Genomic DNA, 24,757 nt, shown 5'->3' with positions numbered 1-24,757 from the left:
ATCTGTGGGCATAAGTAATTAGCAAAGGACACTCTTTGAAAATGCCCGGTATTTTGAAGATGCCAATCAATTCTAACTGATGGGACACCACAGGCCTACCCACCATCAAGTTGACTGCCCCCGTGGTTTCTCCGGCTGTCATCTTTAAGGGAGAATATAGCCTCATCCTTATACTGTGGCATCCCTGGTGGTTTTGAACTGCTGACCTTGTGATTAGCAGCCAGCCCGTAACCCATGCTACACCACCTGGGCTCCTTGGACATCACAGACTGTAGTCTAACCCCTCTGCCGCCCAGTCCATTCCAACTCATGGCAACCCCATGTGTCACAAAATAGAACAGCGCTCCATGGGGTTTTCTTGGTTGTAATCTTCATGAAAGCAGATTACCAGGCTTCTTGGTGCCACTGGGCGGGTCTGAACTGCTAGGCTTTTTTAGCTAGTAGCCAGAGGCTGGCACCCTGGTGGTGCCATGATTAAGTGCTTGGCCACTAAGCAGCTGTCTGCTTCCCTATAAATCACAGTTTATGAAGCCCTATGGGCTACTTCTACCCAGTTTCACCGACATCAGGGCCATTCTGTGGGGACTCTGTAGGGCACAGTAGAATGGTCCCTATGGGGACCATTGTTTACAGGGCTCCAAGAGGGCGGTTACCAGTTGGAATCAGCCAATAACACGCATCAAGAAACCCTGCCCATTGATGTCAAGTCAATGCTGACTCATAGCAGCTCTGCAGGGCAGGGCAGAACTTCCAATAGGGTCCCCGAGGCCGGGAACTGCATGGAAACCGAGAGGCATCAGCTCACTCCTGCAGACCAGCTCTTGGGCTCCAACTTTGGATCTTCCAGTTAGAAGCAGAGGACTTTAACCACAGCACCACCAGGACTTCTAACAATGACCTACTAAAAGGGGGGGGAGGGGACCAGGCATGGCATTTCTGAAACGTCTATCATCCCTCTGCATTTTTAAAGTCTGTCTATCCGAGGAAGGAGCCCTGGTGGCGTAGTGGTGACAGGTTGCGCTGCTAACCGCAAGGTCAGCAGTTCTAACGCACCAGCCAGTCCTGGGGAGAAGGAGGGGGCTTTCTAGCCCCTTCAAGAGCCCAGTCTCAGAAGCTCACAGGGCACTTCTACATCAGTCGACATCGGTGCGATGGCAGAGAGGTCAGTTTTTGTTTAGTTTAATAGGAGAACGCTTCGAAAACTCCACGGACAAATGTCGCTATCTTTTCATTCCATTTTCCCATAAACTTTCTAAAGTCCTCTTTGTAGTCGGGCTCAGGGATGAATAAAGAAGATGTAGACAGGGCTGAATTTGAAAGTTTAAATGAAATTCCTACCTATGAGAAATCACAAAGAGACAATTCGATCCTTAAAGTATTAAGGATGGGGGGGGGGTATAAATTACCAGAGAATACTTAAAAAATAGATTTAATTATCAAACCTCTGAAAGGAGGATTTTTTAATCTTAAAAATGACAGAAAAGTTCGTATGAGAAGGGACCTGACCACATATACATTTAAAATTTTTAAAAGACAAATAATAGATACATTGCTTCCACAATTACAACAAATAGTTTGTTATTATATAAGAATGTTGCCATTATAAAAGTTCCCAGTGCAGCCTAAACACACCAGAACCCGTACAGCCACGTGGACAAGAACTAAAAGTGCAGAAACACAATTGGTTGACAGAAGGTGGGGGAGATTTGGACAAAGCATGCGCAGAGTTGGTGTAATAACTTGACTAAAACTCTTGCCACGCTATCACTTTTCTCAGCAATCACTTGCACACGAATATATATATACATACATATATTTAAATCATTTTATTAGAGGCTCATACAACTCATCACAATCCATACATACATCAATTGTGCAAAGCACATTGTACATTCATTGCCCTCATTCTCAAAACATTTGCTCTCCACTGAAGCCCCTGGCATCAGGTCCTCCTTTTTTCCCCTCCCCCCCTCCCTGCTCCCCGCTCCCTCGTGAACCCTTGATAATTTATAAATTATTATTTTGTCATATCTTGCCCTGTCCAACGTCTCCCTTCACCCACTTTTCTGTTGTCCGTCCCCCAGGGAGGAGGTCACATGGAGATCCTTGTAATCGGTTCCCCCTTTCCAACCCACCCTCCCAGTATCACCACTCACACCACTGGTCCTGAAGGGATCATCCGCCCTGGATTCCCTGTGTTTCTAGTTCCTGTCTGTACCAGTGTACATCCTCTGATCTAGTCATACTTGTAAGGTAGAATTGGGATCATGGTAGTGGGGGAGGGGAGGAGGAAGCATTTAAGAACTAGAAGAAAGTTATATGTTTCATTGTTGCTATACTGCACCCTGAATGGCTCATCTCCTCTGCGCGACCCTTTCGTAAAGGGATGGATGTCCACTGGCCTACACTCCGCACAATGGTCTGATTTTTTGTTCTGATGATGCCTGATCCCTGATCCCTCGACCCCTCAGCACACGAATATATTTTTAAAGCCTGTTTCACGGTGCACAGAGAAAGAAGCTCCAGAACCTGCCATGCGGGCTGGTGGGGCTTTCGCTCTCCCAGGGGACTCTCAGTAGAATTCTCTATGTGAAAAAAAAAAAATTCATTCCGTGCCTCTCAAAGTAAATCTTTATTTGGGGAAGGCAAGGGCCTAAAACTCCTATAACAGGGTCATTCAACCCAAGTATATAGGCTAAACACAGGATAACACGCAAATGGGTCTACGTGTCTACAAGGAAGCCCATGGTTGTAAAGGATAGCAAAGTATCCACTTTATTGAGTACTAACATCATGAAGTCTTATTATTTCATAAAGAGCAAGACATGGGACAATATCTATGAGACAGTGTTAAATGTATACTGTACATGTAGGCATATGTAGTAAAGGCATTATCCGATACATGGTATAATAACCACTGAACAGTGAAAATTACCCATGGGAAAACAACTGGCAGTGCCAGGCAGGAAGCCTAAAGGGTTGTCCCCCAAAGACCCACCAATCAGCAAGGCATAGCAAGCCAAGCCCAATGTATATCATAAATTGATACAAATGTTAGACAAGTAGGCAGAAAGATTACGACATAAGTTTGCTTTTATGAAGACCTGTTCCTTGTCTGCTCAATCCACAATGCTACCAAAAAATGCAGAGAAAGCACTACATTCCTTAAACCAGGTTGATTAATTTTCCTCAACACGTGGAGCTGCAATCATCCTTTCCCCGAAGCATCGACCCTCTGAGCTCATTGGCTGATGGGAGCTTTGAGAAATGTCTGTCCTTATAAAGCTTAGATTGTTGCTTTATCTGATTAATCAGTCCTCCACAGCCTTCACTCCATTTCAGGGGGTTTTCCCATGGGAGACCAATCACCGGAACCTGACAGAGGCTGGCCGGCTCGCCCTCCTCATTCTTTGCCCTAGGGCCCTGTCACCGGAATGTCAGAGTCCAGTGACTCCGTTGGGAGGAGACCCGTTCATAAACACTGGAGCAGGAGCTAAGGCAATGTGTTTTTTTGTGTGCAATCTGAACAAACAGCAGAATCAAGGCACAAATGATGGAAATCAGATCCACAAAACGACGGAACAGGGACACAATAAAGTAGCTAGAATATCTCCCGAAAAGGATGTGCTTTCCTGCAAATCCCAGAATTCACAGCCCACTCAACCCAGGCTGGGAACTTTCAGCAGTTTTCACTGGACTAATAGAAAGGGTGAAAGAGTCAGCCTATTGTTAATCAAGATTCAGAAATAGAACACAGTTTAAGATTTAGTTTGCTGGAAATTCAAAATGTATCAGCCTCTTCCCTTTGAGCTTCATCCATAGGGCTGCTCCAACTCAGGAAGGTCGGAAGTCAAGCTGTTAAGGAAGGACAGGTTTAGGTCATTGCTTCCTATGGTCATTGCAAACCTGATTTTATTTTTTTTTTTGTCACATGGTTTAGAGGTAGCAAACCCCACTGCTTCCTTCTGTTGCCTGCTTGCAGAACACACTTTAAGGGTTTCTCAAATCAGCCCGGTCTCTTTGGCTGAAGCAGTGACAGGCAACCCTGAACCCTTGTTCAGGACCACAGCAGGTATGTGTGCATCGCTAAGCATTCATTGGCAGGGCCTTCTGTTCTCCTCATAGAAAGGACGTCATTAAAAAGAAAATGAAGGGACATCAGATTTGTTAAAGGAGAGGACCCACAAAATGAGGGAAGCCCTCCCTAAAATAATATAAGAATCAGTATACCAACCATCAGGATGAAGGCAAAGGACCCAGAAGCATGTCATTCTGCTATACGTAAGGTCACCTTGAAGGAGAGCCAATCAGATGGTGACCAACAACAACAAAGTCTCTGTCCTCTTCTTGGACTCCTTGGCTTCTGGGTGTTTCCCTGGCTGGTTTCTGTAGTTCCAGATGAGCTCCTGGTATCCTGTGGATTGAAACCATTTCTCCACTGTGGCTTGTGGATTTAAAGTAGTCCTGGGGGTAGTTTGTCCACTTATCCCACACACATGCATTGGTTTTGTTTGGGAGTTGCTGCTGTATTATCCAATCAGTCCCCACTCACCGCAAACCTGTGTCCAACAGAATGAAATAGAGTCTGGTCCTGTGCCGTCCTGACTTTGATTCCTATGCACTGTTGCTGTGTACAGGACATACTCTCTTCCTGAGTTAAAACATCCCTACTCGCTTGAATTTTGAATTTCCAACAAACTAAATATTAAATTGTGGGTGTTTTTAGTATTTTGGTTAATGGCAGGCTAACTCTTTCTCCCTTAAGGCAGTTAGATATTATATCAACTAGATACTCCTAGCTAGAGGTAGAGTTCAACCTGTCAAGTGGTGGCTTGATGACACCTTCTCGGGGGTATGGCCTTTTGTATAAGAGTAAGATCCAACAGAGACTCTTCTGTGTCATTTTGCCTTCTCCCTCGCTGGGACTCAGTGTCTGCCTACAGGGGTGGGCCCATGTGGGCCGCCAGACTCTCCGGGACTTGTTGGCACCCTGCCATGCTTCCACCAACCTTGAATGCCTGTGTTTCCACACTCATTAGCCAGTGACCTTCCTACTGCCCAATTCACCTTTCAGAATCATTGGCCTACTCAGAAGAAGGCCGAGGCTAGCATTGGACCTATGGACTTACGTTGAACTGGGCTGGGGCATCTTCTTGATAAAATTTCTTATTGATAAAAAATTCTTTTTTGTACATAGAGAAGTGTCACTGGTTTGTTTCTCTAGACAATCCAACTTAACACAACCCTCTTTGATCAGGTTGAGCCCATTGTTGACGCCACTATGGTCAAACCATCTCGCTGAAACACTCTTATTTTTGTTCACTTCTAACTTTACCAAGCATGATGACCGTCTCCAGGGAATCAATCTCACCTGATCATATGTCTGAAGTACATAAGGCAAAGTCTCACCGTCTGTAATACTAAGGACTATTTTGACTGTGCTTTTCCCAGGACAGATTTATTCCCTCTTCTAGAAGCACATGGGTAGATTCAATATTCTTCACCAGCCCAGTAATTTAAATGATCAGTCCTTCCTCGTCTTCATCATCATCCAGCTCTCCACGCACATGAGGTCATTGAAAACACCACAGCACCGCTTGTAGTTCCAAACTGCGAACCTCGCTACGGGAGTCCAACGCCACCTACACCACCAGGGCTCTTTATTTGTGTACCGTAAGTTGTAAATGTTGCTGTGATGCTGAAAGCCATGCCGATGGTATTTCACCTACCACCCAAATCACTCAGAGTGGACCAATGTCATTAACGTTTCTCAACTAAGACAAACTGGGAGGAAGAGCCAGGGGAGCTAGGTCAAAAACGAATGATGGCAACGGAACACTGTATGCTACGGAGCCAGAAGGTGGGCCCTCAGATGAGAAGGCAATCAGAATACAACTGGGAAGGGTCGCGTCCTCAGAGTAGAGTCACCCTTCATGTCATGGACGAAGCAGAACTCTGGGATCTCCATTTGCTGATGCAAGCTGACTCAAAATGGGAAGAACAGCTGCGAGGGTGCATGACCAAGCAGAACATGGGGGGTACGAGGGATGACTCAAGAAAACCGGAACAGAACGCAGAAACGTTGTGAGCTGAAATGGACTCGTTTACTACTTCAATCAGACAAGATGGTCCACTATGCCAGGGTCAAAAAGAACCCTCCAAGAGCTAGCCCAAAAACAATGCAGTCAGTCTTTGCTTGATACCCATATGCCTACAAAGAACACCAGTTAACGATTATTATTCAAATTAATGTATCAAACGCTGATGCCAGAGATGAAGGAATTGAAGATTGTTACCACTGTCTGCAGTCTGAAATTGATCAAGCATACAATCGAGATACATTATTAATTCTGAGTGATTGGAGTGCGGCAACTGGAAGTGAAGAAGAAAGATCTGGGGTTGGACCAGCCTAAGCAATAGAAACAACATGAGAGGCCATGTAATGGATTTCCATGACCAGTGACTTCTTCATTGGAAATACCCTGTGCAACAACACACACGGCGACTACACATGTGAACCTCACCAAAAGAACACCTAGGGATCAATTCAACTGCATCTGTGGAAAGAGACCATGGAGAAGAAACTCTGCATCATCAGAACAAGGCCAAAGGCTGACAATGGAACTGACCACTGATTATTCCTATGCAAATTCAAGTTGAAGTTGAAGAAAATTCAAACAATTCCACGAGAGTCAATGCACAGCCTTGGATATTGTGGCAGTTAGATTTTCCGTTTACTGAGAGGGTCCTGGCTAACAGCAGACTTGTAGACTTGAGTTGGACTGGCTTGCTACATATACCTTCTTAATATAAAATTACTTCTCGATTGAAAGTTCTTCCTTATCCATAGATGAGTGTCCCTGGCTTTACTTCTCTAGACAGCCCAGCCTAGCCCAAGCATATCCCACCTGAACTGAGAGACCATCCAAAGAATAGATTTGACACACTGAACATTAATGATACAATTGTTGAGAAGTTGCATTATTGAAAGGTAGTCAGTTATTTAATGTGGCCCTTCTAGCCATGAAAAGGCTTTTTTGAAGTACTGTAAATTCTAGCCTCTATGCCATGCCTCCTGACATGAGTAGACTTAGAGAGCACTAAGCTGCATGAAATCAATCAATTACAAAAGGAAAAATATTACATGAGACCACGGTTATCAAGGAAAAGGAAAAATCAAGACAAAGGTTATCATACCAAAAGAAACAGACTTTGCGGGTTATCATGGATGCGAGGGACAGAGAGAGAAGAGGAAGCAACAAGACAGAGAGTAGACAGGTACAAATCTGAGTGAAGAGGGAGATAGTACTCCACAAGAGAGAGAAGAGAAACAAAAGTGGGGGCAGGGCAAGCTACTGGGAGGTTTGAGAAATACTTTAAGTGGCTGAATACAAAATTGATGATCTGAAGTGTAAACCCCACCTAATTCACAATACAAAGTTAAAACAAACAAACAAGCCCTTGATGTATAATACTACACTGACACACTTTTGGTTGCCATGAATCCAAATTAACAGTAACTGGTTTTCCATGTTACAAATGGCTGTTGCAGATTTAAAATGTGGCTAATTTGAAAGGGGAGGTGCTACAAATGCAAGTGAAAAAGAGAATACAAAGTAGCTCACAAATCATTTTTAATATTGATTACATGTTGAACTGATGCTATTTTTTATACACTGAATTAAGTAAAATGCAGTATTAAAATTAATGCCACCTGCTTCTTTCTACTTTTTAAAATGTTTCTACTGAAAAATGTTAAATTCCCTCTGTGGCTCACCAGGAAGCTTGGTGGTGTAGTGGATTACACATCGCGCTGCTAACCACAAGACCCGCAGGTCAAGTACACCAGTCCACTTCTGTCTCAGAGACCAACCCACATGCACGCTTCTGCTCGAGTCCGAACTGGCTCAGAGTGTGGCTTTTGGAGGTGCCTCAGATTACATTTCTATTGGCCAGTTCTGGGTTAGCATACAAAGTCTTAGACTGAGAGCGCCCAAAATAAAACTAAAGAGACTTTGGGTGTCCACCAAGGAGAGGCATTAGAAATATGAGCAGGGAAGGGAATGGAAATGTCAGAAATGTCCACTGGGAAATAACTCTGGACGTTGAGTGTAGGAGAGATGAGGAATGGGAGAAAAAACAGAAGTAGGTCAACTGGAGGCCAAGAAAACCAGACATGCCAATGGGAGACTTGCTTTCCAGCTTACAGGATCTGCTCTCAGGGACTCCTAACCTTTACCTTGTGGTATCTCCCCCTCTGGCAGTCTGATGAAGTCTAGCATCCTTTCCCAGAGAGCACGCTTTCTAATACAGAAAATAAAACACCCCGAGCTCAAGGAAAACCAGTTATATGGGAATAACAGCTATCACTGTAAAAATCTATGCTATGATAATACGTATGCTTCTTGGTTGACACTGCACAATCAGAAGGCATTCAACGCCATCGAGCCAATGTCGACTCATAGCGACCCCATAGGACAGGGCAGAACTGCCTCTGTGAGTTTCCAAGACTGAAACTGTTTGTGGGAGTAGAAAGCCCGGTCTTTCTCCTGAGGAGCAGCTGGTGGTCTTAAACTGTTAACCTTGTGGATCGCAGCCCAACAAGTACTACTACACAACCAGGGCTCCTGGGAAGAAGGCAGAGCAGGTCTTAAAATGACCGTCATGTTGACGAATTTATGAACATTCATGACAGTTTGAGCAAGACCTTTGATGACTTCTCACCACTGAAGCATCTCTAAGAGCGACGACCCACAGAGGAATGAACTTGGCAGCCACTGCTCGTCTTCACACACTTACTCATAAGGAAAGCCCACAACATCTTCTGGGGCTTTTTAACCTGGGCCCCACAGATCCCTCAGGAGGTCAATGGATAAAACTGAGGTGGGCCTGTTGCCCGCACCCCACCCCCCCAAAAAGGGTGGGGAAAATTGCATTTTTCGTTTTTCATTACTTTCTCACTCCTATTGAACACCGACACTGAAGAAGGAGGGGAAGACGAGTTTCTCTACTCGCACACAGCGCCGCCATCTCAGACACGCATGGTGGCGATTCTCCCCTGGCCCCGAGGGTCACTGTGAGTGGGAATCCACTGGAAGCCAGTTTTGAGGCTGGGTGTGATGAAGCACAGGCACGGCGACTGTCACTAGGCCTGCGGCATGCATCTACACTGGAGAGAAGTGCTCAACGCTCAGTCGGTATGGGGCACCCACCATTGGCATCACCCAAGGAGATCAAGTAAAACCAAAAAGGTGCACTGCCATTGAGTTGATGCCGACTCTTAGTCACCCTACAGGACAGGGTAGAAGTGCCGCCCATGGGTTTCCAAAATTGTAACTGTTCACAGGGGTAGAAAGGCCCCTCTTTCCCCCGAGGAGCCGCTGGTGGTTTTGAACCACTGACCTTGAAGACAACAATACAGCTCGCCACCACGATGCCAGCAGGGTCCCTTTACGTTAGCTAAAGTCGCTCCAACATGGAGACATGGGGTCAGCAGGGGAATACCTAGTATTGATCCCATGCCTGTACCTATAGCAACCCGTCCACACCAGCGGGGACAAGGAGCCAGAGGACGTTGATTTTAAGAGACTCGTACTGGGTTTCCTTTTCTGGTGGTCAGTCAGAGCGCCCATGAACTTACTCAGGAGATGGGGATCATGATCTCAGAAACAGGCCTGGGAGACCCAGAGGGAAATCTGTTTGCTAGGGTATTTCTTTAGTTCCCAGATCAGGTTATTCCTGCAGGAAGACGGGGTCTTCCCCTTTAATCCAAAGAATGTGAGTTTGCTTGTTTGTTTGTTTGTTTGTTTGTTTCAAATCTCAGGCCCTCAGACCCTAAGCCTGGTCCCTGCAGCAGGGCAGACTCAATGTGGAGCTGCTCTCCCCAGCCCACAGTGGCCCCGGCTATACACACGTATCAAAAGACTTTAAAAAATGTGGCCCCACGTGGGTTCTTTTCTTTTTTCTATCAGTTTCCTCGTGGGGCTGTCGCATAAGCATTGGACGATGACCACAAGGTTGATGGGTCAGACCCACCAGCCTCTCCGAGGCAGAAAGATGAGGCCGCGGCAGACAAGCTTTATAAAATCTAGGAGACAGGCGTGTTGGGCTGCTAACCACAGGGCAGCAATTCAAAGGCACCCGCAGCTGTTCCGTGGGAGGAAGATGGCTTTCTGCTCCCAGAAAGAGTGACCGTTCTACCTTGGGCCTGTAGGGTCGCTGTGAGTCACAGCCAACTCGGTGGCAGCAAGATCAGGCAGAATCACCTGGATGGCAGTGGGTTTGGTTGGGGGATTTTTCATAGAACATCAGGGTTTGTCTTGATTCATACAGACTGAAACAATTCACTTAGCCTAATAACAATGGCAAACATGCAATTAGCCTCATTTGTTGTTACGTGCCATCAGTCAGTTCTGACTCACAGCAACCTACCTGCCTTCGGCAGAAGGGAACACTGCCGGGGCCTGCACAACAGGGCGCTCTCCCAGGTTCTGGGGGAGAATTCTCCACCCCACGTGGGACACTGAGGTTTGATGCCCAAGCCAATGCGCCTGGTGCGTAACCACTACCCCATCTGCCAATGGAGGCCCGGGTGTTACTGTGATGGGGAAAGGTTTCCATGGAGCTTCCAGACTGAGGCAGACTAGGAAGAACGATCTATCAGCCAATGACCACTGATCACGGATCATCATGGTCTGATCCTGGGGTGGCACAGGACTGGCTTGCATTCTGCTGGGCATCGGGGTTGCTGTCAGTCAGTCAGGGGCCAGCTCCACAGCAGCTGACAGCATGCACTAGGCACCGGTCTAATAACTACTAACCCCTTGATGCCTCATAATGGTCCTCTGGGAGAGGTCCACGTTTTATCCCCATTTTAAAAATCAGGAAACTAGTCGCTGGCAAAGTTGAGATTCACAACAAGCAGCCTGACTCCAGAACCAGCCATGAGTAACCAAAGCAGGGATTGAGATTTTTATCTTTAAATTCCCAGCACCAAGAACAATGCTGATTCAAAATAAATGATTCAGTCAGAAATATTTATTGAGCAAGCAATTATGACAGAATTGCAAGGTTTTTTTAAAAAAACATTTAGCAGTTCTCAAAGGGGAAAAAAAATCCTGTCTGCTGCTTCAATTATTCTTGAAAGAAAAATTGATTACCAGCAATTTCCCATCACCCCCCAGGAATTGGTGCCATCGACAAAGACTCAAGCAAGCAGCTCAAAGCCACCAGCCAGATGGAGCCATGTGTTTCCGTAAAGAAAACTCCCTTGGGAACCCTGTGGGGCTCTTCTGCTGCATAGAACTACTAATCCAAAGGTCACCAGTTCGGTCCCACCCGCCGCTTCTTGGGAAAACGGTGAGGTTTTCTACTCCTATAAAGATTCAGGGCCTTGGAAACTCACAAGGACAATCCTACTCTGTCTGATAAGGGTTACTATCAGTCAGGATCAACTTGATGGCAGCAAGGGTTTTTTGGGTTTTTTTTAGAGGAGTGAAAACTGACTCTGGAGAAACCGGTTTGAACAGAGTCTGGCTCAGCCACCCACTTGGTTATCTTTCCTACCAAGGAGGGGTCAGGGAAAGGGATAGATAAGAGACTAAAACTGGGGGCGGGGGGCGGGGGGTGGGGTGGAGCCCTAGAAGTCATTAAAGAAAATCAGGGGCAACCTTAAAGGGTCATGGGCAGGGGTGGTTCTTCATGGCACAGTCCAGAAATGACCAAGTGTCCCTCAAGAGATGATGGCTAGACAAACAAAATGTGGAGTACATACTGAAATATTATTCTGATCTAAAACACAATACCCAGCGTGGGGAAGGGAGACAGCGGTTGGTGTAAGATATGAAAATAATAATAATTTATAATTTATCAAGGGATCACAGAGGGGGAGGGTAAAAAGAGGAACTGATACCAAGGGCTCAAACAGAAAGTAAATGTTTAGAAAATAATGATGGCAACAAACGTACACATATGCTTGATACAATTGATGTATGGATTGGTTTTTGTTTGTTTGTTTTAATCACTTTATTGGGGGCTCATGCAACTCTTATCATAATCCATACTGTGTGGATTGCTTTTAAGAGCTGTAAGAGCCCCCAATAAAATGATATTTTAATTTAAAAAATAAAACAAGATACCCACAGATCTTGAAAACATTTCAAAGTCAGGTGGGGAAGGTCCCGTCCTCAGGCCATATAAGGCCTGTGAAATCACCTGTCTCAGCTAGCCTAACATGCCTCACCAGAGAAGCCTGTGAAATCACCTGTCTCAGCTAGCCTAACATGCCTCACCAGAGAAGCCTGTGAAATCACCCGTCTCAGCTAGCATAACATGCCTCACCAGAGAAGCCTGTGAAATCACCCGTCTCAGCTAGCATAACATGCCTCACCAGAGAAGCGGTTCCAACCATCACGTTCCAAACCAAACTCACCGCCACGGCGTTGATTCCCACTCACAGCGACCCTATAGGGCAGGCTAGAACTGTCCTGTGGGTTTCTGAAACCGTAACTCTTTCCAGGAGTAGAAAGCCTCCCCCTTGGAGAAGCTGGTGGTTTTGAACTGCTGACCTTGCAGTTTGCAGCCCAATGCATAACCACTATGACCCCTGGCTCCTGGGGGTGAGTTAATGAAATGTTTGACCAGCATGGCCCACAAATGATGTTATAAATATCCAAACAGCCCTTGACAGAAACAAAAACTCCCCATCTCTGTAGGTAAATAAGCCATCTACTTAAAAATGTACTTAAATATATGAAAAAAACAAACATTGCATGCTCCCACGAAATGTCTAGACTAAGAAAATAACTGCATGAAGAGCAAAGTAGGTAAGAGATCCCCAGGGGTGCCTCAGGCAGAGGAAATGGGGAGTGGTTGCTTACGAGTACTGAAATTCTGTCCGAGATCATGAAAAAAACATCTTGGAAACAAACAGCAGTGTTGGTTATAATAAATGTCACTGTCTTGCACGTTAAAATGGCAAATTTCAGATCATATGCAATATTTTTTAATTAAAGAGTAGAAGAGAAAAACGGCTACATTCTGGCCACTTGGAGGACCTAGCTCCCCATGTACACAGGCGAGGAAGCCCTGCTGGGCTGAGGCCCCGCATGCGTGCCAGCCAGGAGCCGCACACCAGACGGCACACAGCCCAAACCAGGCTCCTAGACAGCTCACAGTGTGGTGTTTGGGAAGGGGCAGAGCGCAGGCGTTCCCGCATTTCCCGGGAGGCAGTGGGACTCACCTGTAGGTGTATGGCCCCACTTCTGTGACCTGAGGGGTCTCCCCTTGGAGGATCTCCTCTGGGTTGGTGACGTTGAAGAAATAGAACTGGGTGTACACAGGCAGAGGTGGCTTCTCCCAGGAGTCAAAGGTGTCAGTACCATTCTTTAACACGATATTCTAGGAAAGAAATGCAAAAGGACATTTACAAAAATGTGAGGCTTTGAACACAGGAGACAGAGCTGGGGCATGCTTCCTACTCGAACTTTTCAAACCAAACGCACTGTCATGCATCGATTCTGATTCATAGCGACCCCACAGGACAAGATGGAACTACCCTTATGGGTTTTCAAGACTGTAACTCTTGACAGGAGTTGAAAGCCTAGTCTTTTGCCCAAGGAGAAGCTGGTAGTTTTGAACAACCAACTTTACAGTTAACAGTCTAATGCATAACCACCACAACACCAGGGATCCTAGATCTCTTATTTTAAAGATTTTACAGGCATTTAACAGCAGTCTTGGAGAGCAGTCATCTTTTACACCAATTTAAAGCCCCCAGCTGCTGCCCCTCCCACCCCCAATCCAATTAAGTCATGGACAATCTTCAATAAACATTTGCTATGTAAAGCAAGGAACTAGAGGCATAGCTTATATATGGAAACAGTATTACCAGCGCTAACAATGAGTTATGGTGCAGTTGATTTAGTTGGCCTGGCTCTTCTAACCATAGTGGGCTGTGGGAAACAGCAAGATTTCTCCGAAGTCATCTCCCCCAAATATGTTAGACTTAGAACGCTGCTTGCAGCTAATGGTAAATGATTGTCAAGTTACTTCCCTCAAGGCAGTCAGCTGCCAGACTACTGTCTAGTCCCACCAAGGGTAGGCCTGCTCCCTGGTGCCAAGGACAATGGGCTACTTCTCCCTAAAAGCTTGCAGTCATCCATTTGGTTCCTGTAGGTACAGTTCACACCCTACTGATATTGGTCTCTATAGTTGAGCCAGGGAACAGGTCAAACCGGCTCAGTGACATCCAAAGTTAGACTGCCATCCTGAATCTAGGATCCACCCATCTTGCCACATGTATACCCTCAATCCCTCCTCTTCCTATTGCGTGGATACCCCTAGATCACCCCCTCCCATTACTGTATTACCTATAGCACAACCCTTTCCTGTGACATAAGTCTTCACCTGTAATTAGGGGACTTACATGTCCCCAGAGAATATAAAAGCCTTGGCTAGCATTAAATCTCTCTCTCTCCATGTGTACAACCAAGGGAGGCTGAGGTGAGCATGCTACCATGAAATGTGTCTGACTCCATTATTTCTCTATCTCATGCTCTTTATGACTTTACTATAATCTTTACTTATTATTGCTATACAATTGCACCTACAGGACTCATGATGATGTGTTACGGGCTCGATTCCCCTCACAGTGGGCACATGAAAATGGGGTGTGTGGGACTAATATGAGGGGATGTGTCAGCTTTGCCATTTCACTTGAGTATAAAGTGAGCCATCTCAGAAGCAGGAATGGGAGAACCTCACAGCCATCAAGACAGAAGAGCCAAGAAGTGGCATCAGCAGAGACCATGAGTCAGAGCAACAGGCTTCCCAGCCCATGTGATGAGTAAAGCTGAGCGCCTCCCAGCAGGAGGCTAGCGTGCAGCCTTGGGTGCTCTTTGGGCATTTAACAGTGCCAGGAGAGCTTTGTAAAAATTGTAGAGCAGGGCAGAGGACATCAGGCTGTGTAGCTGAGGACCAGAGAGAGACGTTCCTTCGAGCATGGCTGAGAAAAGGCACGGAAGACAAAGGAACTGTACCCTTAACATTTCTGGTGCTGATTTTTACCCTGTTAGCTTCCCTAATGAACTCCTATAATTGTGAGGACTGTCGGTGAGTGCTTTGTGGCCACTACAGAGAAGATCGCGAGAAGTGGGGGATCCCTTGGACTGCACAGATGGTCGGCCCAGCCAAGAAGTAGAGTGTGCCACAGGAGGACAGTTGAGGTCAGAATAGTCTGGAGAAGTTGGGAGGGTGGAGGCATTTCTAACCTCTGCCTCTTAGTAATTATCCGTGGGCAGAGAGGAGTTGGATTCTCCAGCTCCCTTCAGAAGCAGGAGGAATCAGCCATGGCCTTTACGCTGCTCTGCAAGGCCACTCGGGTCAGTGCCGGGCACTCACGGCTTGCCCAATAGAGGAGTGCACAGAGGGTTAAGTCCAAGAAGGCCAGTTTTGGTCCTTCCAGTTGAAGCAGAACCATAATCCATGGCTACCAGCACCCCCACCCCACCCCCCCAAGGGCTTTACATGCATTTTCTCATTCAAGACCCAACAAACCCATCCTGCAGAGATACCTGTTTGGTTAGGTGAAGTGCTTATGATGGATTACATCTTTCATCCATAACCCTTCACTTCCCACGCTTCTCAAGGCTCCCATGTGAGGAGTAGTCTTCCCATTCCTTCTGACTATGGGCTTAGCCAAGGGACTTCTGTAACTATAATGTGCCGTAAGTCCTGGCAGGGTTCCACCACCTCTCTCGCAACATCTACCTTCTGCAGTGAGAAGACCTTGCCCGCAGGTAGTTGTTGTTCCGCTAGTTACATCTTAAAATGAAAGCATGGTGGCCAGCCCTCAAATGAACGGGAGGTCTGAAGTCCTGCCAGGCTCGCTGTGCCAGTCAAGCCCAGACAAACCGCAGCCAACCTGCTGACCATGAGCGTCACAGAGCTGTTGCTATCACAAGCCCTGAAGTTAGGGGTCGGCGGCATCAATGGGCTCCGGCACGGGAACAATGCCAGGACGGCCCAGGATCGGGCAAGGTTTCCTTCTGTGGGGCATTGATGGGTTGGAACTGACTTGATGGTGCTGAACAACAACACCTACACTCAACATTGCAGAGACCCGATTAGGAGAGTGCAGTGTTAACAGGCGGAAACCTAATTACCTGTGGCAGTTACATAACCTGGCGTCAATTTGGGACTTGAGAGGATTCAGGGTGAAGGGATGGAGTCTAGTCTGTCAGTTGGGTCATAGCCAATGAGGCCTCTGTGTGGACATGGCTTTCTCCTGAGGATTCTGAGAACTCCTGTATTTTCCTCCTTGGGGGCGGGAGGCACTTCTCACTCTCTGCTCACTCCCTGAGATGATGCTCTGACAAGACCTGACAAGACACACGGTACTATGCTGACAGACCCCATGCCCTGGGAGATGGAGAAGCCATGTGGAGACCCCTGCCAGTGCTGAGATGCTTACACCACCACTGGATCCAAAGATTTTCTACCCACTGGCTTGTGACTGTCCTGCATTCAGCGTCATTGCATGTGTTTTGAGAGTCTGAAGAGGACTTTATAGATTGGTATGGGACATATGGGCTAATAATGGACTTATGGGCTTGGACTGGACTGGGTTTGGATGCTTTCTTAATGTACAATTACCCTTTATATAAAACTCTCTCTTATACACATGAGTTTCGACAGATTTGTTTCTCTAGTCTACCCGGACTAACACAATACCTCACAGTACTTTTTCTTCTCCCTGTGAGGTGCCATCAAGTCAATGTTGGATCCCTCGCTGTCCGGTGTGACAGGGAGAACTGTACCGCAGCTCTCACTACTCTCAATCTTTCCAGGAGCCCTGGTGATGGAGCAGCTGTGCACTGGGCTGCTAACTGCAAGGGCAGGCGCTGAAACACCAGTTGCTCCACAGGAGGAAGATGAGGTTTTCTACTCCTGTCTAGAGTGGCAGTCTTGGAATCAGTTCTACCCCATTTGATGGCAGGGAGTTTGGTTTGTTTGTTTGGAGGGGAGTCTTTACAGAAGCAGATCATCAGCCTTTCCCCCTCAGAGCCACTGGACAGGTTCAAACTGCCAAACTTCAGGTTGGCAGCTGAGTGCTTAACTGTTGCACAACTCCTTTGGGGGTGGGGTCCTCTTTAAGGAGTCCTAACAGTGCTAACAAGGAAGGCAAAGGCACAGAGTGAAACAAACAAAGCAAAAGTGGACCTGTGGCTAATTCTAATTGTTCAATTTGTTAAAATAATAAATTTACAAAAGTCACATAGAGGGGTGGTGGGAAATGTTAAAGAAAATCAAAAGAGGAAAATGAGGTGGACCAATCTAGACAATATGAGACACAATAAGTATGTGTAATAGCCGTCTGATGTCATCTGTCACTCCCCTGGCAGGGAGCCTCTGACTGACAATACACAAGGGATACGATTCAGAACATGTCAGAAACCACAAGCTACAAATGTATGCTACTGTGATACAGCATTCAGCAGCATGCCAAATGTCACTAGTCCAGGTCTCCAATTTCAGAAAAGCTATGTTGCAATTCAATGTAAAGAAAACCAAAATCCTCCCATAAGGAACAGAGAAAAGATTGAAGTTGTCAGGGAATTTATCTTGCTGGGCTCGACAATCAATGATCAAGAGATCCAGTGATGTGTTTATTACATTGGGTACATCTGCTGCGCCAGACCACCTTAAAGTGTCGGAGAGCAAGGATGTCACTTTGAGGACCACTGTGCACCTGGCCCAAGCCATGGTCTTTTCAACCCCCTCACATGCATGTGAAAGGAGCACACTGAGTCAGGAAGGCCGAAGAAGAATGGGTGTGTTTGAATTATGGAGCCAGTGAACTTTGGACTGCCAAAGGACAGACAAATCTGTCTTGGAAAAGGTACAGCCAGAATGCTCCTTTCAAGGGAGGGGGGCGACTACATCTCGCATCTTTGAGGGTATTGCCAGGAGAGACCAGACTCAGGAGAAGGACACCGTGCTTGGGAGAGTACAGGGGCAGCAGAACAAAGGAAGGCCCTTGACGAGATGGATTAACCCCGCAGCTGCCACCAGGGGCTCAGACAGACAACTGTGAGAATGGTGCACGACTGGCCAGCATTTCAGTTTGTTGGACACAAGGCTGCCATGAGTCAGCACCAACTTGATGGTCCCTAACAATGTTGCAAGGGAACTTCAATGACGGAGCTCTGTTATTAAAAAGATCATAGCCCCCAAATCTCTACAAGGGGGTGGAATGGCCCCAGAATAAATGAATACAGTAGAAAATCTAGGTTAAGTCCAAGCAAAGCTAGCCATCCAGAGCACTGGAAATTAATTCACACCCACAAGGTCAGCAGTTCGGACCTGCCAGCCTCTCCAGGAGTGTGAGGAGGCTGTCTGCTCCTGTAAAGATTTAACATCCGGGAAACCCAAAGGGGCAGCCCTACTGTGTCCCCTCGGGCCCCTGTAAGTCAGAACAGACTCGATGGCAGTGGGTTGGCCGTGTTACAGAATCGAAGACTACATGCGCTGTGGGTTTCTTTTTACTTGGATCCACAATCCCAGGCATGGAAACAGCAATCGAGAAAGCAAATGCTGTTACACTGCTTCCAGGGAGCCCTCTAACGTGCTAAGAAGCAAAGATGTCACGTTGAGGCCCAAGCTTCGCCTGCCCCAAGCTAAGGCATGAGGGTAAGTCAAAAAGTATTGCTACAGAATCAACAACGTCATTATTAAGCAAGACTCTCAAACGGCGACGTTATTGTTTATTGACATGCTCTCCACTCAGGTCTCAAACACTTCTGAAGGCAGTGTTTCTGTTTCATTAACTCTTCTTTGAAGAATTTTTCCGTGTGTGATTTACATCACCATGTCATCTATGCCTTGGCATCCTCCAGGTATTCAAATTGGGTTCCTTTCAAATGTTCCTTGAGTTGGGGGGGGAGGGGGGAGTCTGAAGGGGTAAGATTAGAGGGCTATAGGGTGGAGGGGGGGAGGTTTCTCAATGAAATTCTGATAGAACAGTCCTTGCTACCCGGAAGAACGAGAAGGGAAATGTTTAGGGTAGGAACAGTTCTTTGGCAAAACTTCTCCAGGTTTTCCCCCCCTCACCGATGCAATTTAATCTTCTTTTTTGCAGTCTAGTACCTTGATTTTATTTTATTTATTTGGGGGGGGCAGTTTCCGGTAAAAAACCAGAAAACCTGCTAGACAAATTCTAAAAGAGCTGTAACACTTGATTTTATTTTTTTAAATCAAGAATGGTTTTACATTTTTGTCACATTGGCTTATTTTTAACTTTGATATCCTTTTCTAAATTATTCCACCACCATTAGCATAAATTTAATGCTGCCTAGGCAAAAACTCTTCCTCCTTCACCCCTGGTAAACAATGGTCAAGTTTGATTTCTTTCTTTTTTCTTTTTTGGGTAGTTTTCTGGTTATAATATCCACAAATCATACACTTTCATAGTTACCTTGCTTTCAAAAAGAGTTGTAGCCACATGGATGCAACCAGACCTTGGAAGCCGGAGAACCCACAGAGAGACCCCTGCCAGCACTGAGATGCTTACAACGCCACTGGACCCAAAGGCTTTCTACCCACTGGTTTGTGATCGTCCTGTGATTGGCTTCATTGCGTGTGTTTCGTGAGTGTGAGGAGGACTTATAGATTGGTGTCGGACATGTGGGCTAATATTAGACTGATGGACCTGATCTGGACTGGGCTGGGATGTCTTCTCAGTGTTCAATTGCTCTTGTATATAAATCTCTTTATAAAAAAAAAGAGTTGTATGTACATCATCACAATTAGTTCTAATGCTCTCTCCCCTTTAATATTCTTAAAACTTCTTCATAATACTGTATTGCAGTCATGATTCTCCTGTACCTTCAGGAAAATCTACCAATTTGGAACTAAAAAAACAACAACAAAATAGTTGCCATAACTTCTGAGCGAATCTCTCTGCCTTGGCTGTAACAGGCCTGGGAAACCCTTTCAGACGGTATTGCTTTCACTGGACACTTTTGAAGGTGCTCCCACAAGACTGCAACATGTTTAAACACATTGTGCTTGAAATAAACCTGTGCGTTTATGAACTGGCATGCTAGGAGCAATGCGTGGTGACACACCCTTGTATTTTTAACAGCCTCAGATGAGTGTGAACCCCGCATCCTGAATAAGGGCGGCGACAGACGAACTGACGCATTTGAGTTGTGGTGTTGGCAAAGAATGCTGAACGCACTGTGGACTACCAGAAGAATGAACAAATCTGCCTGGAAGAAGCGGGGCCCGAATGCACGGGTAGAGAAACATCATCTCATACTTCAGACGTGCTATGAGGAGAGACCAATCTCTGAAGAAGGCCGTCAGGCTTGGTGAAGTGGAGGGCCAATGAAAACCCTCAACAAGATACACCGATACAGTGACTGCAACAATGGGCTGCGGTAATGTGAAGGTGGTGCAGGACTGGGCAGTATTTCGTTCTGTTGTACGTAGGGGGTCACTGTAAGTTGGGCACGACTGAAAGCCACTTAATGATAACATCAACATCATCTGATTTCTACCCAAACAATACATTACTGAACTATTCTTGGGTCATTACTGCCAGTGATGATGTATGGAGTTGAGATATGATGAGTGGTATGAAATCTTTTGCAGCTGAATCGTGAGAGCCCTTTGCTCCAGCCTTCAGGATCCAGCTCAGCCCCATCTGCTCTCCGATGTGGCTCTCTCCCTGGCCCAGTCCTCAGTGGCACTCGGCACTTAAGTAGCAACTTTAGATCACAAGCATATTCTTTATCTCATAATTATTTAAGAGCTGCTTGATCTTCCATCTTCTCTCTGAAACAGCTCTCTAAGCTATTTGCGGGGCGAGGGAGCAGTGAGTCATGCTGAGAGAGAATTCAAAACACTTGAGCTCACCACAATAGTAAAAGGAGAAAAAAATCCACCTATTAAGTGAGTCTGTGCTGTTCAACCCCGTGTGGTGCAAGGTCAACTGTAAATTAGGGGCTGATTTTTGACTGAGCGGGAGATCGCCACTCCTAACCCCAGCCTTGTTTAAGAATCAATAATACTTGTAGTCATAAGCTTTGTAACTCTGACCAAATGACTGGGTGACACTATGCAAATGAGGTGCTTGTGGCCCATTAAGGAGATTCAAAAGCTTGCTCATAATGAAAATAAGGTGCATGGCATCCTTGTGGAGATGGGAGATCCATGCAAATAAAGAACAGGGAACCCTGACAAGGGGATTGGTCGATTTTGCCATTCCACTGGCTTAAGCTGAACCCTCTTAGAAAGGGTGATCTTAATGACCATTGAGAAGAAGAGTCTGGCATGCAGCACACTTTTGGACTCCAGTCTAGGAGGTTCTTAGCATAGTCAACAGAGAAGCTGTGTCATGGGAGATGCTGAGAGATGGCAAGAAGCAGCAGCCGAGAAAAGGCAGCCGTAGAAGCAGCAGAACCAGAAGACGAGCCAAAGGCAACAGTGAGTTTCCTGCCCATCACACCCCCACACTTCAGTGGGGAGCCGTGTGCTTTCAATTAGAAGCTCGCTGGTAGAATAGGGTGCCTCTTGGCATGTCCTAGTGGAGCGAGAGAGCGTTATAATAGGGGAGAGGCCTGGGAGCTGAGAAGTCAGATGCCAAGTGAAGCATGGTTGGGGGTGGGGTGGGGGCTGTACTGGTGAAGAACTGTATCCTGAGTCATTTCTGATCCTAAATTATAACCTGTTGCTTTCCTGATAAACCCTATAATCCTATATCCTGTGAGTTCTGTGTGGCTACTGCAACAGATTATCTATCGAACCTAGCAGAGAAGTAGAGCATGCAGTGCGGAAGAGAGGTGTTATAACTGGTTAAAAAAAAATTGCAGAGAGGAAGTTTGTCTGACCTTCACCTCATAGATATCAGCCTTGGGCTGTTGATAATGACATTCTACTTGCCCCTTGTAATGTTAGAGAAGGCTAGACAATGTTACCTCCACAACATTGTTACAAAATACAAAGCCACTATGTCAGGCCTTACAACATCAACCCTATAACTTCAAGTCTATGGGGTGGGGTCGGATGGGGTTGTAAAAATACGCCCAGTGGAGAAGGACGTGGCTGTTCTCTGTCTACTGGGGTCACACTCAGACACAAAGAAAGCAATAGCTTCATCCGAATCACAGAAGTCTAGTACCTATCACTTCACTGATCAGAACTCAAGCACTCTGCCGAACTAAGTGCTGTCTGTTCCTTTGATAGAAAGAACAATCTTTGTCTATCATTTTCCTGAGAACTTTTAAAAATAGTACTAAAACCCAGTTAGGATTAAGTCAACCCGACTCCTGGTGCCCCATGCATGCCAGAATTGACCTCTGTGTCACCCAGTTTTCAACGGATGATTTTTTTTTAGGTTGATCACTAGACTTTTCTTTTTTCTTTTTATTCGTTTACTTATTCATTTATTTTGATCACTTTTCTTTGGAGGAGCCTCTGGGGACCTTGACCCACCAACCTTTCTGTTAACAGCTGAGCACATTAACCGTTTGCACCATCAGCAGCGCTACCACCTTGGTTCCCTGCAAAGTGTACAGCTGTGTATGGAAATTACCAAAACACTGCATATGTACCTGCACAACATGGTGGGAGATAACCCCACAACAGAGACACAGCTTCTGCCTTCCAGAGGCTTTCCTTTTATTTAGGGGACACTGAAAACATTCCCCTGGAGCCCTGGGTTTTGTAGGTGTGAAGAATGAGACAAGAAATGCTACAGAGATGTGACATTATAAGTATTAGATATGCAAGAGATGTGGGTCTTGTAGAGTGGGAAAGCTTGCTTGGAAGGATAGGTTCAGTTACAGGACTCTAGCTTGTTCTCTGATACATAATAGGGAGCTCTGGAAAAGTTTTGTGCTACAGAATAATAATAATAATAATAATAATAATATTTATTGACAATTACCAAAAGTCCAGCCATTAGCTACATGGCTCTTTTATTTCTTTCCAGTTGCCGTCGACTCAGTTCCAACCCCTGGCCACCCCACGTGTGTCAGAGGAAAACTAAACTCCAGAGGGGATCAGTGGCGGGTTGTCAGAAGTACATCACCAAGTCTTTTGTGAGGGTTAGGGATCCTGTCAATTAGACACTCCTAGCAAGGTGGTCTGGTGGCATAGTGGTTACGAACTGAGCTGCTAACCACAAGGTCTGCGGTTTGAAACCATCAGCTGCTGCTCGAAAGATGGGGTTTTCTCCTCTCGTAGAGTTACCCTGCCCTATAGGGTTGCTAACGAGTCGGCATCCACTAGATGGCGGTCTGTGAGAGTGGTGGCAAGGGTAGGGGGCACAGCCCAACGTATCAGTTGGGTCACAGCCTGGTGACACCTCCTGGGTGTCATAAGCCTTTTTGTCTATGAGAGAGACAGACAGACATGGAACTGAGTGGGATCCTCATTGGCCCGTTGCCTTCTGCTGAAGCTGGATCTTGCATCTGGTTCCTCCATGACCCGTTGTGTTATCTGCTGTTCCCATCAGCCTGCAACCGACTACCAACAGTGGCTTTACTCAGCCCACCTAGGACCTCTGCGCCCACCAGCCTGTGGCCCCCCCACCGTCTTTGCTTTGTCACCTTGCTCCTTGTTCATCAGCTTCCACGAGTCAGGAGAAGCCGGACTTGAACCGGGTTGGACCTACCCACTCCTACAACTGTGTACCATTTCTTGATACAAATCTCTTTCTTTCTACAACACATCCAACATGACTGGTTGTGCTTCTCTAGAGAACGCGCCCTAGCCCACCTTGCTTGGGAGGCACCTCCGTGCAGCAGAGGGCCTCCAGCCTTTCAGTAGAAGAAGAGCCCATTATTGCTTCTATAGGAAGCTAAGAGATATGAAAAGAGACCATGTTGCCTCCATGACACTATTGGATCTGAAACTTAATGCAGAAAGGGGAAATGTGGGATACTACTAGCACTAAGGGAAATAAAACTGGGACTTAATCCCTGACATGTACGGAGGGAATCTGGAAAGCCAGTGTTCCATGGTAGGAAAGCCACCACTCTGGTAGTTGGAGATATAGTACGAGTGCATTTTCCTAGGGTAAGCTATCATTTACACAGTTTCTCCCTCTAAAGCTGTGCTTCCTTAAAGTGAGCACATGGTTGATTCATTCTCCCTATAGAAGCAGACACTCCTTTTTACTCGTTTTCTTCCCGCCGCGGCACCCAGCCCCTCTCATACCTTCCTCCCATAGCAGATGGACTTAGGGGGACTTTATCCTCCATGCCTGGATTCAAAACGTTTACCATAAGCCTGAATTTTTGGCTATATTAATTGAATCATGAAGTTTTGCCTTGACAGCTTTCTATGTATAGAGAATAACCATGTAGCCACTGTGGCTTTTTTTGAATTTTATATATAAAACAAAACGGGGAATTATGGGAAACAGAAGGATTTCTCCCAAGCTGTCTCCCCCAAATATATGCCAAACTTAGCTGCTTGCTAATGACTATACACTTGGAGGTCATCAGGAGTAGCCATCTAGAGCAAGCAGACACCACTGTTTATCCCACAATAAGTAGGGCCCACTCCCTTCTGATAAGGATAGTAGTTGTCTGTTTCCTTGTAAGAGACCCCAGAGAGGTCAAACCCGCCCAAGGATGACCAAGTTAGGCTGCCATCATGAATCTAGAGTCCGCCCATCTTGTCACATGTATACCCCTAGACCATCCCATTTCTTTGGGCACACCCCTAGCTCATCCCTTCCTGTTAC

The 24,757-nt window shown here is 46.2% G+C and overlaps 1 protein-coding gene and 1 non-coding gene across 2 annotated transcripts in view; both read right to left on the bottom strand.

The window, feature by feature from the left end:
- The window catches only part of SCARB2 (scavenger receptor class B member 2), an 87,929-nt gene that overhangs the window by 40,367 nt on the left and 22,805 nt on the right, over positions 1 to 24,757 (bottom strand). Inside the window, exon 2 of the mRNA XM_004703211.2 lies at positions 13,241 to 13,398. Coding sequence (XP_004703268.1) covers positions 13,241 to 13,398 — 158 coding nt within the window. The remainder of the gene's footprint in view (positions 1 to 13,240; positions 13,399 to 24,757) is intronic.
- On the bottom strand, positions 19,172 to 19,236 carry LOC115873377. Its single transcript, XR_004048378.1, has one exon. It is a non-coding gene; the product is annotated as a U7 small nuclear RNA (small nuclear RNA).

This window comes from Echinops telfairi, unplaced genomic scaffold (assembly GCF_000313985.2).
Source record: "Echinops telfairi isolate 266 unplaced genomic scaffold, ASM31398v2 ScPeMD7_7468;HRSCAF=8506_0, whole genome shotgun sequence".
NCBI classification, from domain to species: domain Eukaryota; kingdom Metazoa; phylum Chordata; class Mammalia; order Afrosoricida; family Tenrecidae; genus Echinops; species Echinops telfairi.
Note: the sequence above shows the minus strand (reverse complement) of the source record. Positions and strands in the feature narration are given on the sequence as shown.